The sequence below is a fragment of the Aegilops tauschii genome, chromosome 4 (genome assembly GCF_002575655.3).
Source record: "Aegilops tauschii subsp. strangulata cultivar AL8/78 chromosome 4, Aet v6.0, whole genome shotgun sequence".
Lineage (NCBI taxonomy): Eukaryota > Viridiplantae > Streptophyta > Magnoliopsida > Poales > Poaceae > Aegilops > Aegilops tauschii.
This window is the reverse complement of record NC_053038.3, coordinates 339337423-339356407: the sequence shown is the minus strand read 5'-3', so window position 1 is coordinate 339356407 and position 18985 is coordinate 339337423. Positions and strand designations below refer to the sequence as shown.

Here is an 18985-nt window from a genome sequence, read left to right as displayed (position 1 = left end):
CATTTAAAATAATGTTGAATAGTTTCACAACTCATGCCACCTGGAACACCACAGCGTAATGGTGTGTCCGAACATTGTAACCGTACTTTATTAGATATGGTGTGATCTATGATGTCTCTTATCAATTTACCACTATCGTTTTGGGGTTATGCATTAGAGACAACTGCATTCACGTTAAATAGGGCACCGTCTAAATCCATTGAGACGACACCATATGAACTGTGGTTTGGCAAGAAACCTAAGCTGTCGTTTCTTAAAGTTTGGCGTTGTGACACTTATGTCAAAAGGCTTCAGCCTGATAAGCTCGAACCCACATCGGAGAAGTGTGTCTTCATAGGATACCCTAAGGAAACAATTGGGTACATGATACGTCTCCAATGTATCTATAATTTTTTATTGTTCCATGTTGTTATATTATCATTCTTGGATTTTTTACAATCATTTGATAGCACCTTAATATCATTTTTTGGGACTAACATATTGACATAGTGCCTAGTGCCAGTTGCTGTTTTTGCTTGTTTTTTACTTCGCAGGAAACCAATATCAAACCGAGTCCAAACACCGCGAAACTTTTTGGAGAATTTTTATGGACCAGAACACCCAAGATGGACCAGAGAAGTACCAGAGGGGTGCCCCAAGGGGGGCACAACCCACCTGGGCGCGCCCTGGTGGGTTGTGCCCACCTCAGTGGCCTCCCACACCGCCTCTTTGCCCTATAAATTCCCAAATATTCCAAAACCCCCGAAGATAACCCTAGATCAGAAGTTCCACCGCCGCAAGCCTCTGTAGCCACGAAAAACCAATCTAGACCAAATTCTGGCACTCCGCCAGAGGGGGAAATCATCACCGGTGGCCATCTTCATCATCCCGGCGGCCACCATGATGAGGACGGAGTAGTCCACCCTCGGGGCTGGGGGTTTGTACCAGTAGCTATGTGTTTAATCTCTCTCTCTCTCTCTTGTGTTCTTGAGATGTCACGATCCTGATGTATCGCGGGCTTTGTATATAGTTGGATCATATGGTGTTTTCCCCTCTCTATCTTGTTGTGAATTGAGTTTTCCCTTTGAGATTTTGTTTTATCGGATTGAATACTTTTATGGATTTGAGAACACTTGATGTATGTCTTGCTATGAATACCCGTGGTGACAATGGGGTATCATATTGATTCACATGATATATGTTTTGGCACTCAACTCGCGGATTCCCGAGGTAACATTGGGGTAATCTATGCATAGGGGTTGATGCACGTTCTTGTCTTTTGTTTCTCTGGTAGAAATCTTGGGGAACTCTTTAAGGTTCTTTGTGTTGGATTGAGTATTATGAATCTGAATTTTCTTTGGTGTTATTTTAGTACAAACTCTTGATAGATTGATCGGAAAGAATAACTTAGTGTTATTTTAGTATGAACTCTTGATAGATCGATCGGAAAGAATAACTTGGTGTTATTTTAGTATGAACTCTTGGATAGAACGATCGGAAAGAATAGCTACAAACAATTTCTTCTTATGTTCTCCGCTAGATAGGAACTTTGGAGTGATTCTTCATCGCACTTTGAGGGATGGTTATATGATCCAATTAGATTAGCATTGTTGAGAGATTGCACTAGTGAAACTACGGACCCTAGGCCTCATTTTCAAGCATTGCAATACCGTTTGTGCTCTGTTTTATCAATTGCTACCTTGCTGTTTTTTATTGTTTTTATTAGAAAAACCAATATCAACTATCCATATTACACTTGTATCACCATCTCTTTGCCAAACTAGTGCACCTATACAAATTACATTGTATTTGGTGTGTTGGGGACACAAGACACTTTTTGTTATTTGGTTGCAAGGTTGTTTGAGAGAGACCATCTTCATCCTACGCCTCCCATGGATTGATAAACCTTAGGTCACCCACTTGAGGGAAAATTGCTACTGTCCTACAAAACTCCGCACTTGGAGGCCCAACACGAGTCCACAAGAGTAAAGTTGCGTAGTAGACATCAAGCTCTTTTCTAGCACCGTTGCCGGGGAGGTGAGTGCTTGAAGGTATATCTTTAGATCTTGCAATTGAATCTTTTAGTTTCTTGTTTTATCACTAGTTTGGTTTATAAAAGAAAACTACAAAAAATGGAATTGAGTTTGCATCATATTATTCATCTTTATAATGTATTTCGTGAAAATGATGGAAAGGAAAATTGAGCTAATTATGCTCAATTGATAGAAGAAGAATTCAATAGAATGTTTGGTATAAATGATGAGCATGATTGCAATGTTGTTAGTATGAATTCTTTGAATATCCATGATGCTAATGATATGAAAAGCCATAAGCTTGGGGATGCTATGTTTTATGAAGATGATATTTTTAGTCCCCCAAGATTTGATGTGCAAATTTGTTATAATGATTACATGCCTCCTAGTTATGATGATTATAATGATGAAAGTGGATTTGGAGAGGTCATGACTTTATTTAGTGATGAATCCACCATTTTGGATGAGGCTTCAATTGACTATGATAACAAAGTTGCTATCTATGATGATTATGGTGATGACATGTATGCTATAAAGAATACTGATAACCATGAAACTTGTCATCATGATTTTAATTTTCACTCTCATGATAGTTATTTTGTTGAGTTTGCTCCGACTACTATTGATGAGAAGAAATTTGCTTATGTGGAGAGTAATAAGTTTTCTATGATTTTGTGTCATAAAAAAATGCTTTATGTGATGGTTATATTGTTGAATTTATTCATGATGCTACCGAAATTATTATGAGGGAAGAAGTTATGATTGTAGGAATTGCAATAATATCCAGTTTCCTCTCTATGTGTTGAAAGTTTTGAAGTTATGCTTGGTTTGCCTTCCTATGCTAGTTGATTCTTGTTCCCATAAGTTGTTTGCTCACAAAATCCCTATGCATAGGAAGTGGGTTAGACTTAAATGTGCTAGTCATATGCTTCATGATGCTCTCTTTATGTTTCAATTCTTATCTTTTATGAGAGCATCATTGAACTCATCATGCCTAGTTAAAAGGCATTAAAGAAAAGCGCTTGTTGGGAGACAACCCAACACTTTTACCTAATCTTTTTGTGTGTTATCATGATTAGGATACTGTATTAATCATTTTTATAGCCTTTGTTTCAATAAAGTGCCAAGTAAAGCCTTTGGGATGGTGTGGATGATAGTTAACTTGATTCTGTGCAAAAACAGAAACTTTTGCTTCCAGAAACAGAATTGTTTAAATTCACTGGAACGTGATAAAATTCTGAATTTCTTACATATGATTTATATACAAATTGTATACGTTGTCCTAATCTTTCAGAATTTTTGGAGTAGTATAAGTATGGTTGTTTTCCAGATCATTACAGACTGTTCTGTTTTTGACAGATTCTGTTTTCGATGCATAGTTTGCTTGTTTCCTAGTTTCTATGGCTTATATTGTTCAATATAAATTGTGGAAATGATAAGGTACAGTACGTATTGTGTGAGAACAATTATGAATCTTGTCTTGACAGTACCAAAGTGGATGATTTGTCTTTATCATACTAACCTATTTCACGAAGTTTCGTTAAGTTTTATGTGATTGAAGTTTTCAAGTTTTGGGTGAGATATCGATATAAGGAGAATAAGGAGTGACAAGACCCTAAGCTTGGGGATGCCCAAGGCACCCCAAGTTAATATCAGGAAGATCCAAGCAACTAAGCTTGGGGATGCCCCGGAAGGCATCCCCTCTTTCGTCTCCAACATTATCGGTAACCTCACTTGGAGCTATATTTTCATTCGTCACATGATATGATTTTTGCTTCGAGCGTCATTTTATTTTGTTTTGATTTGCTTGCTGTTATTTACAATAATGTTTTTCATCTTTTATTTCAATAAAAATGTCAAGTATAGCCTTTACTATGCTTTTTTTGCAAGTCTACATGTTGCTATTTGAAAACAGAAAATTTATCGTTGTTGCAAAAATTCTCTAGAAAAGTCAGAATGTGATAAAAGGTTGAAACTTTTTGCATAGCAAGATATAATAAATTTTCTACAGTGTGGTAATTTTTCATAATTTTTGGAGTTAGGGAAGTATGATGAATATTGCACTCTTTACAGACTGTACTATTTTTGGCAGATTGTTGTTATGTTTGCATTGTTTGCATATGTTTGCTTGTTTTGATTCTATTTGAGGATACGAGTATTAATTATGCAGAGGCATTTAGTATGCAATGTTAAATAATAATTTTAGTGATTTGCTACAGTAGAGAATGATAAGGTTTTTGCATTGATTTATCCTAACTTATATCATGAGTTCTTGTTGAGTTTTGTGTGGATGAAGTTTTTAAGATTTAGGGAAACCGTGATATAAAAGGAATTAAGGAGACACAAAAGCTCAAGCTTGGGGATGCCCAAGGCATCCCAAGTTAATATTTCAAGAAGTCTCAAGCATCTAAGCTTGGAGATGCTTCGGTAGGCATCCCACCTTTCTTCTTCAACAAGTATCGGTTAGTATCGGTTGAGCCTAAGTTTTTGCTTCTTCACATGAGTTGTGCTATTCTTGGAATGTAATTTTGTTTTGTTTTGCTTGTTGTTTTAATAAAATACTTAGATCTGAAAGTTTTTAAATAAGAGAGAGTCCTCGAATAGCTACCCATTTACTTAACTACTCGTTTGATCTTCACGTATATCTTTTTGGAGTAGTTTGTCATTCACTCTCATGCTTCACTTAGATTATTTTGAAAGATGAAAAATTTTATGCTCATGTTCTTCACTTAAATTTATTTGAGCTTGTCAAAAGCAATTGCAACATATGAAACTAGTCCCAAAGTGATAGATATTCAAGAGGGATATAATAAAAACTTTCATGAAGATCATTGGACAAATTAAACTTGATTCCTTGTAATAGTTTTGAGATGTGATGATAGTGATATGTGAGTCATGTTGGTGAGTAATTATGCTTTAGTAAGAATATTGATGTTAAGGTTTGTGATTCCCTATGCAAGCACGAAAGTCAATAGTTATGCAATGAAATTACATCCTACTTGTGGTGCATTATTCGGTGTTAGTTATGCTTAATGCTCGCTTATGAGATTTTACGTTTCTTGGTTGGATGCTTCTCAACCTTTTTGCTAGCCTTCGCTTGTACTAAGTAGGAATACTACTTGTGCATCCAAAATCCTTAAACCCAATTTTTCCATATGAGTCCATTATACCTACCTATATGTGGTATTCCCGTGCCATTCTAAGCAAATTTGTATGTGCCATCTCTAAAATTTCAAAATAATTTCCTTTTTGTGTGCTCGTACAGCTCATGAAGCGGCAGGGAGTGGCCAATATTTTCCATGCTAGATGTGTTATTCTCAAGATGAGTGTTCATTCACTTGTCATTGCACGAGAGTACGGCAAAGATATTAGGGATGCCCGATCCCGAAATGAAAAAGAAATTTACTTTATGTTGTCAAATAATAAATTCCTTGGAAAGTGTTGGTATGGAGGGCACCCGTGGATACGGCTAGCCATGGATTGTGAAAAAATGGTGGAAAAAGGAATAAACTTTATTTTCTGTTTGGGAACCGCCTATGATATATCTAGCATGGAAAGTGTTGGGAATTACTCGGTTGTTTTCGTTGACGGGAAAAGTATGCCTCCCAAAATCGTTTATCTCTCAATTTAAGCTTGAGCTCGGGCACCTCTACAAATCCCTACTTCCCTCTGCGAAGGGCCTTTCTATTTACTTTATGCAATTTTTATTTTTATTTGAGTCTCCATTTTCTCTTATAAGCACCAACTAAGGGGCACTATGATCGTACTTGAGCATTGGATGTAGCTAATATGCGAGTGTGTTTCATGAATGGATCATTGATTGAGCATGATGGGCTAGGGATAACTTGCTTTAGTGTTGATATTTTGAAAGACATGGTTGCTTGTTGATATGCTTGAGTATTGAAATCTTCATGTCAAAACTAGACTATTGCTTTGAACCATATAAAAGTCCATATGTCCATGCTACACAAGAAAAGAATGTGATGAACATGATAGGCAGCATTCCACATCAAAAATTCTATTTTTATCATTTACCTACTCGAGGAGGAGCAGGAATTAAGCTTGGGGATGCTGATACGTCTCCAACGTATCTATAATTTTTTTATTGCTCCATGTTGTTATATTATCATTCTTGGATGTTTTACAATCACTTTCTAGCAACTTTATATCATTTTTGGGGACTAACCTATTGGCATAGTGCCCAGTGCCAGTTGCTATTTTTTGCTTGTTTTTTACTTCGCGGGAAATCAATATCAAACGGAGTCCAAACACCGCGAAACTTTTTGGAGAATTTTTATGGACCGGAACACCCAGGGGCCAGAGAAGTACCAGGGGGTGCCCCAAGGGGGGCACAACCCACCTGGGCACGCCTGGGGGCCCAAGCGCGCCCTGGCGGGTTGTGCCCACCTCGGTGGCCTCCCGCACCGCCTCTTCCCCCTATAAGTTCCCAAATATTCCAAAAACCTCGAAGATAACCCTAGATTAGAAGTTCCGCTGCCGCAAGCCTCTGTAGCCTCTGTAGTGCACCTATACAAATTACCATTGTATTTGGTGTGTTGGGGACACAAGAGACTTTTTGTTGTTTGGTTGCAAGGTTGTTTGAGAGAGACCATCTTCATCCTACACTTCCCATGGATTGATAAACCTTAGGTCATCCACTTGAGGGAAAATTGCTACTGTCCTACAAAACTCTGCGCTTGGAGGCCCAACACAAGTCTACAAGAATAAAGTTGTGTAGTAGACATCAGTACACCTTCTCCCACAGATCCGAAGGAAGATCTTTGTTGCCAAGAATAGAACATTTCTAGAGAAGGAGTTTCTTTCGAAAGAAGTGAGTGGGAGGAAAGTAGAAACTTGATGAGGTAATTTTACCTTCTCTCAATTTGGAAAGTAGCACATTAGAGAAATCTGTTCCCGTGATGCCTACACCAACAAGAGAGGAAGCTAATGATGATGATCATGAAACTTCGGATCAAGTTACTATTGGACCTCGTAGGTCGAACAGAGCACGTTCCGCACCAGAGTGGTATGGTGTCCTGGAAGTCATGTTACTAGACCATGACGAACCTACAAACTATGAAGAAGCAATTATGAGCCCAGATTTTGATAGATGGCTTGAGGCCATGAAATCTGAGATTGGACCATGTATGAGAACAAAGTATGGACTTTGGTGGACTTGCCCGATGATCGGCAAGCCATAGAGAATAAATGGATCTTCAAGAAGAAGACTGACGCTGATGGTAATGTTACTATCTACAAAGCTCGACTTGTCGCAAAAGGTTTTCGACAAGTTCAAGGGGTTGACTACGATGAGACCTTCTCACCCGTAGCGATGCTTAAGTCAGTCCAAATCATGTTAGCAATTGCTGCATTTTATAATTATGAAATCTGGCAAATGGACATCAAAACTGCATTCCTTAATGGATTTCTTAAAGAAGAGTTGTATATGATGCAACCAGAAGGTTTTGTCGATCCTAAAGGCGCTAACAAAGTGTGCAAGCTCCAGCGATCCATCTATGGACTGGTGCAAGCATCTCGGAGTTGGAATATACGCTTTGATGAGGTGATCAAAGCATATGGTTTTATACAGACTTACGATGAAGCCTGTATTTACAAGAAAGTGAGTGGGAGTTCTGTAGCATTTCTGATATTATATGTGGATGACGTATCGTTGATTGGAAATGATATAGAATTTCTGGATAGCATAAAAGGATACTTGAATAAGAATTTTTCAATAAAAGACCTCAGTAAAGCTACTTACATATTGGGCATCAAGATCTATAGGGATAGATCAAGACGCTTAATAGGACTTTCACAAAGTATATACCTTGGCAATTTTTTTGAAGAAGCAAATAGATCAGTCAAAGAAAGGGTTCTTGCCTGTGTTGCAAGGTGTGAAGCTGAGTAAGACTCAAAACCCGACCACGACAGAAGATAGAGAGAGAATGGAAGTCATTCCCTATGCCTCAGCCATAGGTTCTATAATGTATGTCATGCTGTACCAGACCTATTGTGTACCTTGTCATGAGTTTGGCAAGGGGGTACAATAGTGATCCAGGAGTAGATCACTGGACAACGATCAAAATTATCCTTAGGTACCTAAAGAGGACTAAGGAAATGTTTCTCGGTTATGGAGGTGACAAAGAGTTCGTCGTAAAAGGTTACGTCGATGCAAGCTTTGACACTGATCCGGATGACTCTGAGTCTCAATCTGGATACATATTGAAAGTGGGAGCAATTAGCTAGAGTAGCTCCGTGCAGAGCATTGTAGACATAGAAATTTAAAAAATACATACAGATCTGAATGTGGCAGACCCGTTGACTAAAGCTCTCTCACAAGCAAAACATGATCACACCTTAGTATTCTTTGGGTGTTAATCACATGGCGATGTGAACTAGATTATTGACTCTAGTAAACCCTTTGGGTGTTGGTCACATGGCGATGTGAACTATGGGTATTAATCACATGGCGATGTGAACTATTGGTGTTAATCACATGGTGATGTGAACTAGATTATTGACTCTAGTGCAAGTGGGAGACTGAAGGAAATATGCCCTAGAGGCAATAATAAAGTTATTATTTTATAATTCCTTATTCATGATAAAGGTTTATTATTCATGCTAGAATTGTATTGATCGGAAACCTAAATACATGTGTGAATACATAAACAAACACTGTGTCCCTAGTGAGCCTCTACTTGACTAGCTCGTTGATCAAAGATGGTTAAGGTTTCCTAATCATGGACATGAGTTGTCATTTAACGGGATCACATCATTAGGAGAATGATGTGATGGACAAGACCCATCCGTTAGCTTAGCATTATGATAGTTCAATTTTATTGCTATTGCTTTCTTCATGTCAAATACATATTCCTTCGACTATGAGATTATGCAACTCCCGTATACCCGAGGAATGCCTTGTGTGCTATCAAACTTCACAACGTAACTGGGTGATTATAAAGATGCTCTATAGGTATCTCTCGAAGGTGTTTGTTGAGTTGGCATAGGTCGAGATTAGGATTTGTCACTCCGAGTATCGGAGAGGTATCTCTGGGCCCTCTCGGTAATACACATCTTGCAAGCAAACGACTAAGGAGTTAGTCACGAGGTGATGTATTACGGAACGATTAAAGAGACTTGCCGGTAACAAGATTGGACTAGGTATGAAGATACCGACGATCGAATCTCGGGCAAGTAACATATCGATAGACAAAGGGAATTACGTATGTTGTCATAACGGTTCGACCGATAAAGATCTTTGTGGAATATGTAGGAGCCAATATGGGCATCCAAGTTCCGCTATTGGTTATTGACCGGAGAGGTGTCTCAGTCATGTCTACATAGTTCTCGAACCCGTAGGGTCCGCACGCTTAACGTTCGATGACGATATAGTATTGTATGAGTTATGTGATTTGGTGACCGAATGTTGTTCGGAGTCCCAGATGAGATCACGGACATAACAAGGAGTCTCGAAATGGTCGAGAGATAAACATTGATATATATAGTACGATGGTATTCGGACACCGGAAGTGTTCCGGAGGGTACCGGGTACATATAGGGTCACCGGAAGTTCCGGGCACCCCCAGCAAAAGATATGGGCCTTATGGGCCAAGATGGGAAACGCACCAGCCACAAGGGGCTGGTGCGCCCCCCATATGGGCCGAACCAGGAGGAGAAGGAAAGAGGGGAAGGGAAAAGGAAAGGAGGGGGGATTCGCCTCCCCCTTCCTTCCCTCCTTCCTCCCCTTTCCTTCCCCCTCCGGCAAATAAGGCAGGGGCGCGGCCAAGGGGAGACCCCAAGTAGGATTCGGCCTACTTGGGCGCCTCCTGGCAGCCTCCCCTCTTCCTCCCACCTATATATATGTGGGGGCGCCCTAACCAGATCAATTGTTAGCCGTGTGCGGCGCCCCCTCCACCGTTTACACCCCCGGTCATATTTTCGTAGTGCTTAGGCGAAGCCCTGCGAGGATCACTTCACCATCACCGTCAACACGCCGCCGTGCTGACGGAACTCATCTACTACCTCGATGACTTGCTGGATCAAGAAGGCGAGGGACGTCACCGAGCTGAACGTGTGCACAATGCGGAGGTGTCGTGTGTTCGGTACTTGATCGGTTGACGTGAGAAGAAGTTTGACTACATCAACCGCGTTGTGAAACGCTTCCGCTTACGGTCTACGTGGGTACATAGACACACTCTCCCCCTAGTTGCTATGCATCTCCATGGATAGATCATTGCGTGTGCGTAGAATTTTTTTTGTTTTCCATGCAACGATTCCCAACACGTCTATGTTGTCAGGATGTCGGAAGCCAATCCTTTGTTATACTCGCTGCGCCAGCGGGCACTCGATGAATATGTGTGTGGTGCTTTTGCCATCAAACCCACATCTTGGACAGAGTGAATTTGAGACGACATGCTTGCAAAGCAGGTTGTTTTTGCAGTTCAGTCTACCACAGAGTAGCAGCCAGGCAAATATCTTCACTCTGTTGGGGACGCATGATGACCATATGGGCACAGAATGGTCAGATCATAGGCGTTCTTTGTGGAGAAGCGTAGGCTGCCATTGAGGACGCGCTCGTCTGGTTCCTGCGAAGGCTGGAAGTCGTGTAAAAGCGACAACAAGGAGCACAACTCGGCAGCAGCATTAGATGTTAGACGGTTCCGCAGGGTTGATTCTAAACCGTGATTTAAAACAGTAGCCACACGAGCAAGTGGTGAAGTGGTGTGTGAGTAGAGGCAAGGAAAGGCAGTAGCGAGCGGTTTATGGTGTAGCCAAATATCTAACCAAAAGTAGGTCATAGTGCCAGAGTTTGTGAGTACAAATGAGATAGCATGAAGCGCTGGTAGTTGTTGGTTGATAGTACGACAGAGGAAGGACTGACTATTTTGTGGAGCGATGAAAGCATTAGGGTGTTGCAGGGCGATCCAATCTAGTCAAGGCATTTGGTCTAGTAGCAGTGCTTTTACAGAGAATTTCATCAGGAGACATTTGTTCTGCTGATGAAGATTTTTCAGTCCTAAACCCCCAAACTTTTTGGGCTTGCATACATTTTTCCAGGCAACTAAGCATTGTGCACCAATGCAAGTTTCCTCTACGGCCCAAAAGAAGGCTCGTCGAATCGAGTCTAGTATTTCTAGAACACTCTTCGGAATAAGGAAGACAGACATAAAGTAGACCAGGATGGACTCGAGTACAGCCGGCAGTGGGATAAGTCTGTCACCCTTAGAGAGAAGTTTGGCCCGCCAGCCTGTCAAAAAATTCCGGCATCATTCTATGATTGGGAGGAAAGCGTTAGCAGGTAGGCGTGTGGGTGCTAAGGGTAGTCCTAGGTAAATTTGTGGGAAGGTGGAGGTCGTGCACTGCAGTGTGGTGGCAATGTCGGCTGCGAGAACAGGACAGATGTGCATAGGTACAAACGTGGTTTTTGTGAAGTTTATAGTGAGGCCAATTGCCATAGCAAATTTGTGGAGTATGCTTTTTAGCTGTATGGATGCGTCAGTCGAAGCCTTGGCAATGATGAGAGTGTCGTCGGCGTACTGCAAAATTGTTGGCGGTAGGTGTGAGAATAGAGGGTGGCTAAGATGTAGAAGGTTGCAGTCTTGCTGGATCATCTGTTGCAGTAGGTCGGCGACAATGATGAAGAGATAGGGCGACAACGGGTCTCCTTGGCTTCAGAATGTGCACTTTTTCTTCTTCTATATACACTCAAGTTACAACAATCACAGTAGTCTATGGGCGTACACATACAGTCCTTATCAAAAATCAAACTTCAGGAGGCACATAAAAAGATAAGAAACATATGGCATGCCCCGAAAACGTCAAAATACGCTAGCACAGATCAAACTGTCTTGGCATGGTGTTCTCGAGATGAAGAAAAAGGTGCATTCGACTCTACTGATATATTCTACCATTTTCTTCATGCAAGAACACGAGCACAAGACCTGCGCATAACATGTGAAACATCAGCCGCCAAATTGCTCTGAGGAAAGCTACTCACTCCAGCTATCCTCGTCATCGTCATCAGCAACCGCCTGTTTTTAAAAGAAGAATGTGTCATCTCGGTACCGTGCCATATGGTAAAGCTATTGTCAGCTGAAACTTCTAGCAAGATATATACACGATGAAGCGGGAGGGTTTAACCTGGCGAATCGCGTTGGCCCTCTCGAGAATGGCTGCCACTTGCAAGTTTGTTCTTGGACCACCCATCACATTTGGTCTCTTTGCAACAACCGGTTTCAAGTTGAAAGTCTGCAATCAAAGCATGTTTATATTTAGGATATAATCTAGCTGAACAACGATGTTGTTTATGTGCGGGGTGAAGGCTTACCTTGTTCTTTATCTGATCCAGCACTGTGTTCTTCTCATCTGAAAGCTTACTTGATGGCTGAACCAAAGTTGGAGCCTTTCTTAGCTACAAACATGAAAAGAAAAAATTAAGTCAATATACTCAGGGTGATGATCTTAAAGTGGTGGGGAAAAAACGCAGAACATGGAAGTATTTATATTGTATACCATGCTTCTATCATGAGAAATAACTTGAAGCAGAGGATATCTAGGTGGTTCTGGCACTGAATGAGGAGGCAACTTTGCTAGTTCCTCTTCTAATGCTGAAGAGAACTCCCTAACCATGTCATTAGATTTATCTTCCTGTTGCACTGAGAAGTCAGGATTCTGAATATCATCTTGGCAAGGAAGCCCATTTGGTTTGTTTTCTTCTGAATCTTTAGTTGTGTTGCTATCTGCTGCTGACAATTCCTCCTTTTGGTCAGTGGTCTTTTCAATTGGCAAACCACTAGTATGAATGCTACTGCAATCAGAAACTCCATTTATGAGCTGTTGTTTTCTCTCTTCCTCCTGCTTCAGTATCGGTTTCATATCTATGAGCTCAGACCAAGCCTCCTCTGGAATTACTATAAGCTCAGGCGGCTTCAAAGTGTGCATGTCGTCGCGTACTGAAGTAACGTCTGTGTTGCACTTGACTTCTGATGAGCAAAATAGATTAGAAGACTGCACATCACACTCTTTGTATCCTTCTTGGACATTATTTTCTTGATAATCACTCTCAGGTAACAGATCTGTCCGAGTCTCACTACAAAGTGTTGTTGCCTGTGCCATTTCCTTCTGCGAACTAAAACCATTGTTCCAGCTTATTTCCTGAACATTTTCAGATTCCTGATTTGTTTCGCCAGGTGCAGAGTTATTTTCATTTTCTAGCTGTTTCACTGGAGGTTTTGGCCTTGGTGGTCTCCCCAATTTTGCAAATAAAGATGTGGATCCTGTCTGAAGCTTGGTCGCTCGCCACTGCACCGGCGGAAGAGGTGGAAGTGGTGGTGCTTCTTCAGTATCTTCAGAAGAACTAATCTCTTGTAGATTTATATTACTTGATGGAGCAGGAAGCACGTTCAATGACTCCTTCATTAAACCACTAAGCATCCAATCAAAACTTGAAATGCTGGGCAGCGGCAAATCTGCAGAGTCGGGAGCCAATTGATCTGCAAAAATGTCAGTGCTGATGCTGTTGCATGGATTAGGCGGTTCTTCATGCAATTCATGTATTTCCCCTGTCTTTACAGTTGGATCTGGAGTGGCAGACATCATGGATGAGCTGTTCAGTTGCAGTTGCTCATTTTGGTCTAGAAGTTCACAGCTACCAAGAACAGTATCCTGTTGTAAACTAGTTTCTGGGTGTAGACAGCACTGTTCATCATCTGGCACGGCAGCCTCACTGCTGACTACTGGTTCAGTCACAACTTTAGGTAGTCCCGTTTCCACGACTGTTTCCAGCGAGGTGACATGCTCCATTTCAGGGATGTAGTTGTCCTGGCCTTCCCTTGCTGCTGCAAAATCTGCATCTGTGAGAGTGAATGGAGTTACTTGGCAAGGATCATCAGATTGCTTGGATGAAATCGGCGAGATCATATCATCTGGAGCCACATGTTCTCCTGTGTGCTTTGTGATTTCTTCGTCCAATGCATTTTCATCAAATTCACTGCATCCATCAGCATCTTCCGCATCCGCACGCTCTTCACAAATGCACACTTCTTTCAAATCTTCACCCATATCAGATGCATTTTCAGAAGCACCTTCGGTATCTATATCCTCAGTGTGCTCTTGAATAAGCTCTGGTGCATGATTGAGCATGCCAACAGATGAATGCTCATCAGGTGCCGCAACCGCCCATCCTTCCTCTTCTTCCTCCTCCTCCTCTTCCTCTTCTTCCTCTTCCTCTTCTTCTTCTTTGGGACTCGGTGATGTGATGTCTGTCAGGTAGACATCGGTGTGCTGAAAACCATTTTCATCAGGCACTGAATCTTGTGGACTGTCAGCAGTTGGGACATCATTGTCTGACTCTTGGTCCACTACTTCCAGCTGGCATTCCCTTGAACCAACATCTTGAGGTGAATCAAAAGAAATGCTCTTCCTGAAACTCTCCTCCATGATTTCAATAGGAGGGTGAGCCATTTTCCGACACTTGACATCGAATCCATCGCCATTCGCTTCAAACTCATACAAGTCAGTATCTTGAGTGCCATCACACTTGAGCTCAAGCAGCTCCTTTGCCATGTTACGGAGAGAATCAGAGAACGGATCATGCTTCTTGGAGAGTTTCCTGGGCAGAATGCCGACTTTTGAGGCAAACAGCTCCATGCTTTCAACACACCTCTTGCTCGCTGTTTTCTTGAAGGAAATGGCCGAAACATTATTCCCCTTGGCCCTTTTAGTAGCATCAGCTGTACCATCGGATGTAGCATTACTGACGATAGCATTGCCACTGGACTCGGTAGCTAATTCCCTTGTGTCAGGCTCTGAAAGAAGTATGTCCCCAATGAGCAGTTCCTCCAAGGAAACAGTCCTCTCATGCTCGCAAGAAACCGGCTTTTCTTGCGAAAACAATTCCTCCAACGAACTAGTCCTCTCATGTTCACCACCAACAAGCTTGGCCTCCGTTACACAGACAGCAACATCTCCTTCGGAGTGAACAGCCTCGTCTCTGTTTGCTGAGCCAACATCTGAAGAGCAAGAGTCCTCCTTTTTACTGAAGGTACTAGACCTGGAGACGGGGGCACCCTGAGGATCAGAGCACATCTTGCCCGACGGTGCCGATGCAAAGGCACCTTGTCCACCATGGTCCCTGTGCTCTGAGTCTGTCTCCACTTCAGACCCCATTGTGGTGAGTGTGTCCACGTAAATATCAACTTCAGAGCTGTATCCCTTGCTGCTTCCTGCTGAACAGCTTGACGGTGTTTCTTGGGAAGTCGACCTCCTCTTGCGTGCTGTGGCGTAGTAGCCTCCCTTGCCCTTCTCAGTGCTGCTGGAAGTGTCCACCATGATATCTCTCTCTTCAGCGTTCGTGTCGGGTGAGTCGGTGAAAGATATCTGCACCTCTGATCGATCCATGGAGAAGGTTTTCTCCTCTGGTGAAGCCTTTCCATAAAGGTCCTGCATCTGCGGTCTGAAGCTTCGGAACACAGTCCCGTTTAGTTGTCGGTGCTTCAGTCGTTGGCGCCTTGTCGGGACCTCATCCAACGCTTCACCAGATAAATCAGTCTTGAACCTATGCAGGGAAATGGTAAGTTTGTTTGAGAAGGAATAAACAGAGAATAATAAAGTTACACTTAGCAGAAGATTTTTTTTGTTGTTCTTATGGGGGATGGGGATGTACCTCGAGTCATTGTTGGCTCCATCAGAAGGTCTGAAAATCTCATCATTCTGCAGGTTCGGCCTGATCTCCTGCAAAAGGAAGGAACAAAATATGTTGAATATCCTTTCTAGATAAACAGTTAGCACAAGAAACTTTCAGTCCAGAATGTTTTTCTGATTTACACTAGTAGGGTTATATCAACAAAGATCACAACTGAGTGAACTAGTATATATGAACTTAATGCAATAACAACACTAGAGATTAACAGTTGATTACCATGGTTCTAATTGGTCTTCTTTCTGTTCTAATTCCTTCCTGCAGCATTCTGGAACATGCGGAGTCTGTCTTGAAGAAGGCGGGGTCTGAGTATCTCTTCATGCACGTTCCCTCGCCACCGATATCATACCTGAAAGTTGACCAAACTTTCATAAACACGAGTACATCGCTTCACCACCTCCAATTCACAAAAGACAGAAACTCATCATACTTGTCAAGCATGAACAATCTTGGAGGCCCATGGCACTGCTTGATGGAATCCATGATGAAGCGAGGCGTGTCGCCCGTCGTCACAACCCCATGGTCCACCCTCAGGTTCGCATGCCAATCAACTCCTGCATGAGCATGGCAACGTTATCTCAGTGCAGCAAAAAGAGAAAAACTACAAGCAGTCCAAAGATGCAAGTTTACAGAAAGGAAGTTTGTGCTCTGTGCTGAACCCACCCCTGTTAGAAGCTATGTACAGGTAATCTCTCTGACAGACGTCTTTCTCCAGGAGAGGCAACTCTGCCTCCAGCTGCTGCACCCGGAGCACGAGCCCATGCCCCCGCGCCGACGCGGTCATGACCTCATCATACAGCCCGTGGAAGACCTCTGCCGCAAATCTGCTCACAGATGATGGTGTCATACGATGGCATCATGGTCAAGACGTCGAGTTATGAATGCAGAAATTTCGTCTCAGAAGAAAAGTGCTTACTGATTAAATGCCACTGCTACACCAAAAAATCATAAGACTAAGAAGACTGAAGATTGAACTAGTACTATGTCCTAACATGTGGCTTGAGTGCAATTCAAGAACCTCTGAAACATTGAAGCCACACACAAGGATATTATAGCAGAGTTGTACACTTGTACTGGACCCCTCGCATTTAAAAAAACATAAAAGAAAGAAAACCTGAAGTTGATGAAGAACAGAAAAGCCAATGATCGTCTCCATCGATCCCAGAGAACAACTTAAGGGGGGCAATTAATTTGAGAAATTCAATTGGAATGCAGCACCTTGTGATTTCTAGGGGTCAAACTTTGGTTACTTTTAGAGCAGTATTGTATTGTCATTGCTTCAACCTTGAGGCTCTATAGAATAATCAAAAAAAAATCTACCAGTACATGAATGGGAACATAAGATTGAATAATAGTGGAAGTTATATGATGACAAGAGAGTGCTTGATCACAACCAAGAAAAAGAAACTGCTCTCTGTTGCCTAGCAAGGACAAGACTATCAACAGCAACAGTTAACCACCTCGAAGTCAAGGGCGCTAATCCATACATCAATCACCTACTTTACTTGGTCTGGAAAAAGGGTCTGAAAACCACCGAATATGTTCATAACAAAAGCATTAGGTGATCTACCTGCTGTCAACGCCACTGACCCAATGATACCGATGACTCATGACGCAAAAATAATAGTCCAAAATGTTTGCAAGAATTCATGGGATAGAAGAAAAGAAAAGAAGAGAGAAACTCAATGGAAAGAAAGAAATCCGAGATACTCCTAGTAAGGGAGGGAGCAGCATGGACGTACTCTGCGAGGTCGCCGAGCTGGCGGAGGAGGCCGACGAGGCCGGCGGTGGCGACGCCGTCGAGGACGGCCTCGGGGTCGTGCTGGTCGGCCCGCTTGTAGAGGTCGCGGCCGCCGAGGGAGTACTCGTTGGCCACCGTGTGCCTTGACAGGGGCATTGTCCTTCTTGATTGCCCCTCCCGCCTCCTGCTGCTCCTGCTCCTGCAGCAGCAGCAATGGCAGCTTTTCTGTGTTGATTGCCGATCCCGGTGGCTCGGGCAGAGGCAGGAGCGCAGAGGTCTAGGAGGATTCTCCTACACTTTAGGATTGGCTTCGCTAAATGAAGGCCCAAAAGGTTCGGCGTGGCCGGTGTTGTTCGCGGCGGTGGCCTTTCCTGTGTCTCTTTCTCGTACTTCCAGGGCGCTCAGCGCATAAGCAGAGAGAGAGAGAGAGAGAGAGAGAGGAGGAAGTCTCAGGGGAGGGAGCGAGATTAAAGGGGTTACTCTTCTCCGAGCTAATTGCGGTGTTTCTCTCTCTTGGTTTGCTCTCCGCGGCAACGAGGGGCCCGCACATACTCCGGCGTAGTGCATCATGTGAACTTGTTAATGCACAATGAGTCGATGTTGCTTGGTACTCCATTCCTGTAGCGGAACTTGTTAAGTGTGATCCCCTTCACTGCCGTGCCCGTACGTAACTGAATTCGAAGGTGGCTTCGGAATGACTTTCCACGCCGTCTGCAAAGAGCTTTAACGGCCGAGTGCAACGCCAAGCTTCCCATGAGCACCTTCGCATTTGCAATTTACTTGCACAGCTCCTACTCCGTGTGATTATTCAGATTTTCACTTATAAGCGCATGTTTAATCCCATAAGAATCAGGAAGGACATCCGCATCCAACCAGACAACGGTCACAGGGCAAAACCAGCTAGTTGGTGCCTTTTTTACGTGTCACATGATGGCGTTACACGACGAAAACACCACTCACAAGCGCAGTAGGCTACAAGATTTCGTCCCGATTTTGACAGGACAAAACGGTGCCCAACCACAACACCCCACAAATTCCCCAACCCCACAGCACACTATCTGTAGCCCTGCAACAACCAACCAGCCAGCATAGGCCTAGGACCAGCATAGGTTGCACGAGCGAGCGAGCGAGCACAAACACAGAGGGGGAACTATTTCCTTTAAGAAAGGAAATTTCATCTGCCTTTGCTAGCCGTCCACCTCCCTCCACTAGAAAGAAACATGGCGACCATGCACACATACTACAGTACATTCTTCAACTTCAAAGCTACTCATACAAGGCGGCCAACGGGGAGGAGATACGCACCTAATTTGAGGGCCACGAATGCAACAGCAATCCCATAATTGCTAAGCCGTAGTGGTACAAGGCGGCACGCACGCCTCCCATTAAACAAAAAACAGGCCACCAAACCAACCATCCCACTACTAAAATACTTGTTCAACCATCAGGCATCATGCCGGCAACTACTAAGGTGACACTTCCGATTTCTGGCCAAAATATATATTACTGGAATATACACCTCATTCATTCATC

The 18985-nt window shown here is 42.8% G+C and overlaps 1 protein-coding gene across 1 annotated transcript; it reads right to left on the bottom strand.

The window, feature by feature from the left end:
- Nucleotides 1-11677: 11677 nt before the first annotated feature.
- Nucleotides 11678-18701, bottom strand: LOC109740987 (uncharacterized). The gene is made up of 9 exons (XM_020300057.4): nt 17454-18701; nt 16375-16535; nt 16142-16265; nt 15931-16060; nt 15676-15743; nt 12525-15567; nt 12340-12423; nt 12153-12260; nt 11678-12043 (listed from the first exon to the last, which is right to left on the bottom strand). The coding sequence occupies exons 1-9, from the start codon at nt 17606-17608 to the stop codon at nt 12002-12004; spliced, it is 3915 nt and encodes a 1304-aa protein (XP_020155646.1). The 5' UTR covers nt 17609-18701; the 3' UTR covers nt 11678-12001.
- Nucleotides 18702-18985: the final 284 nt, after the last annotated feature.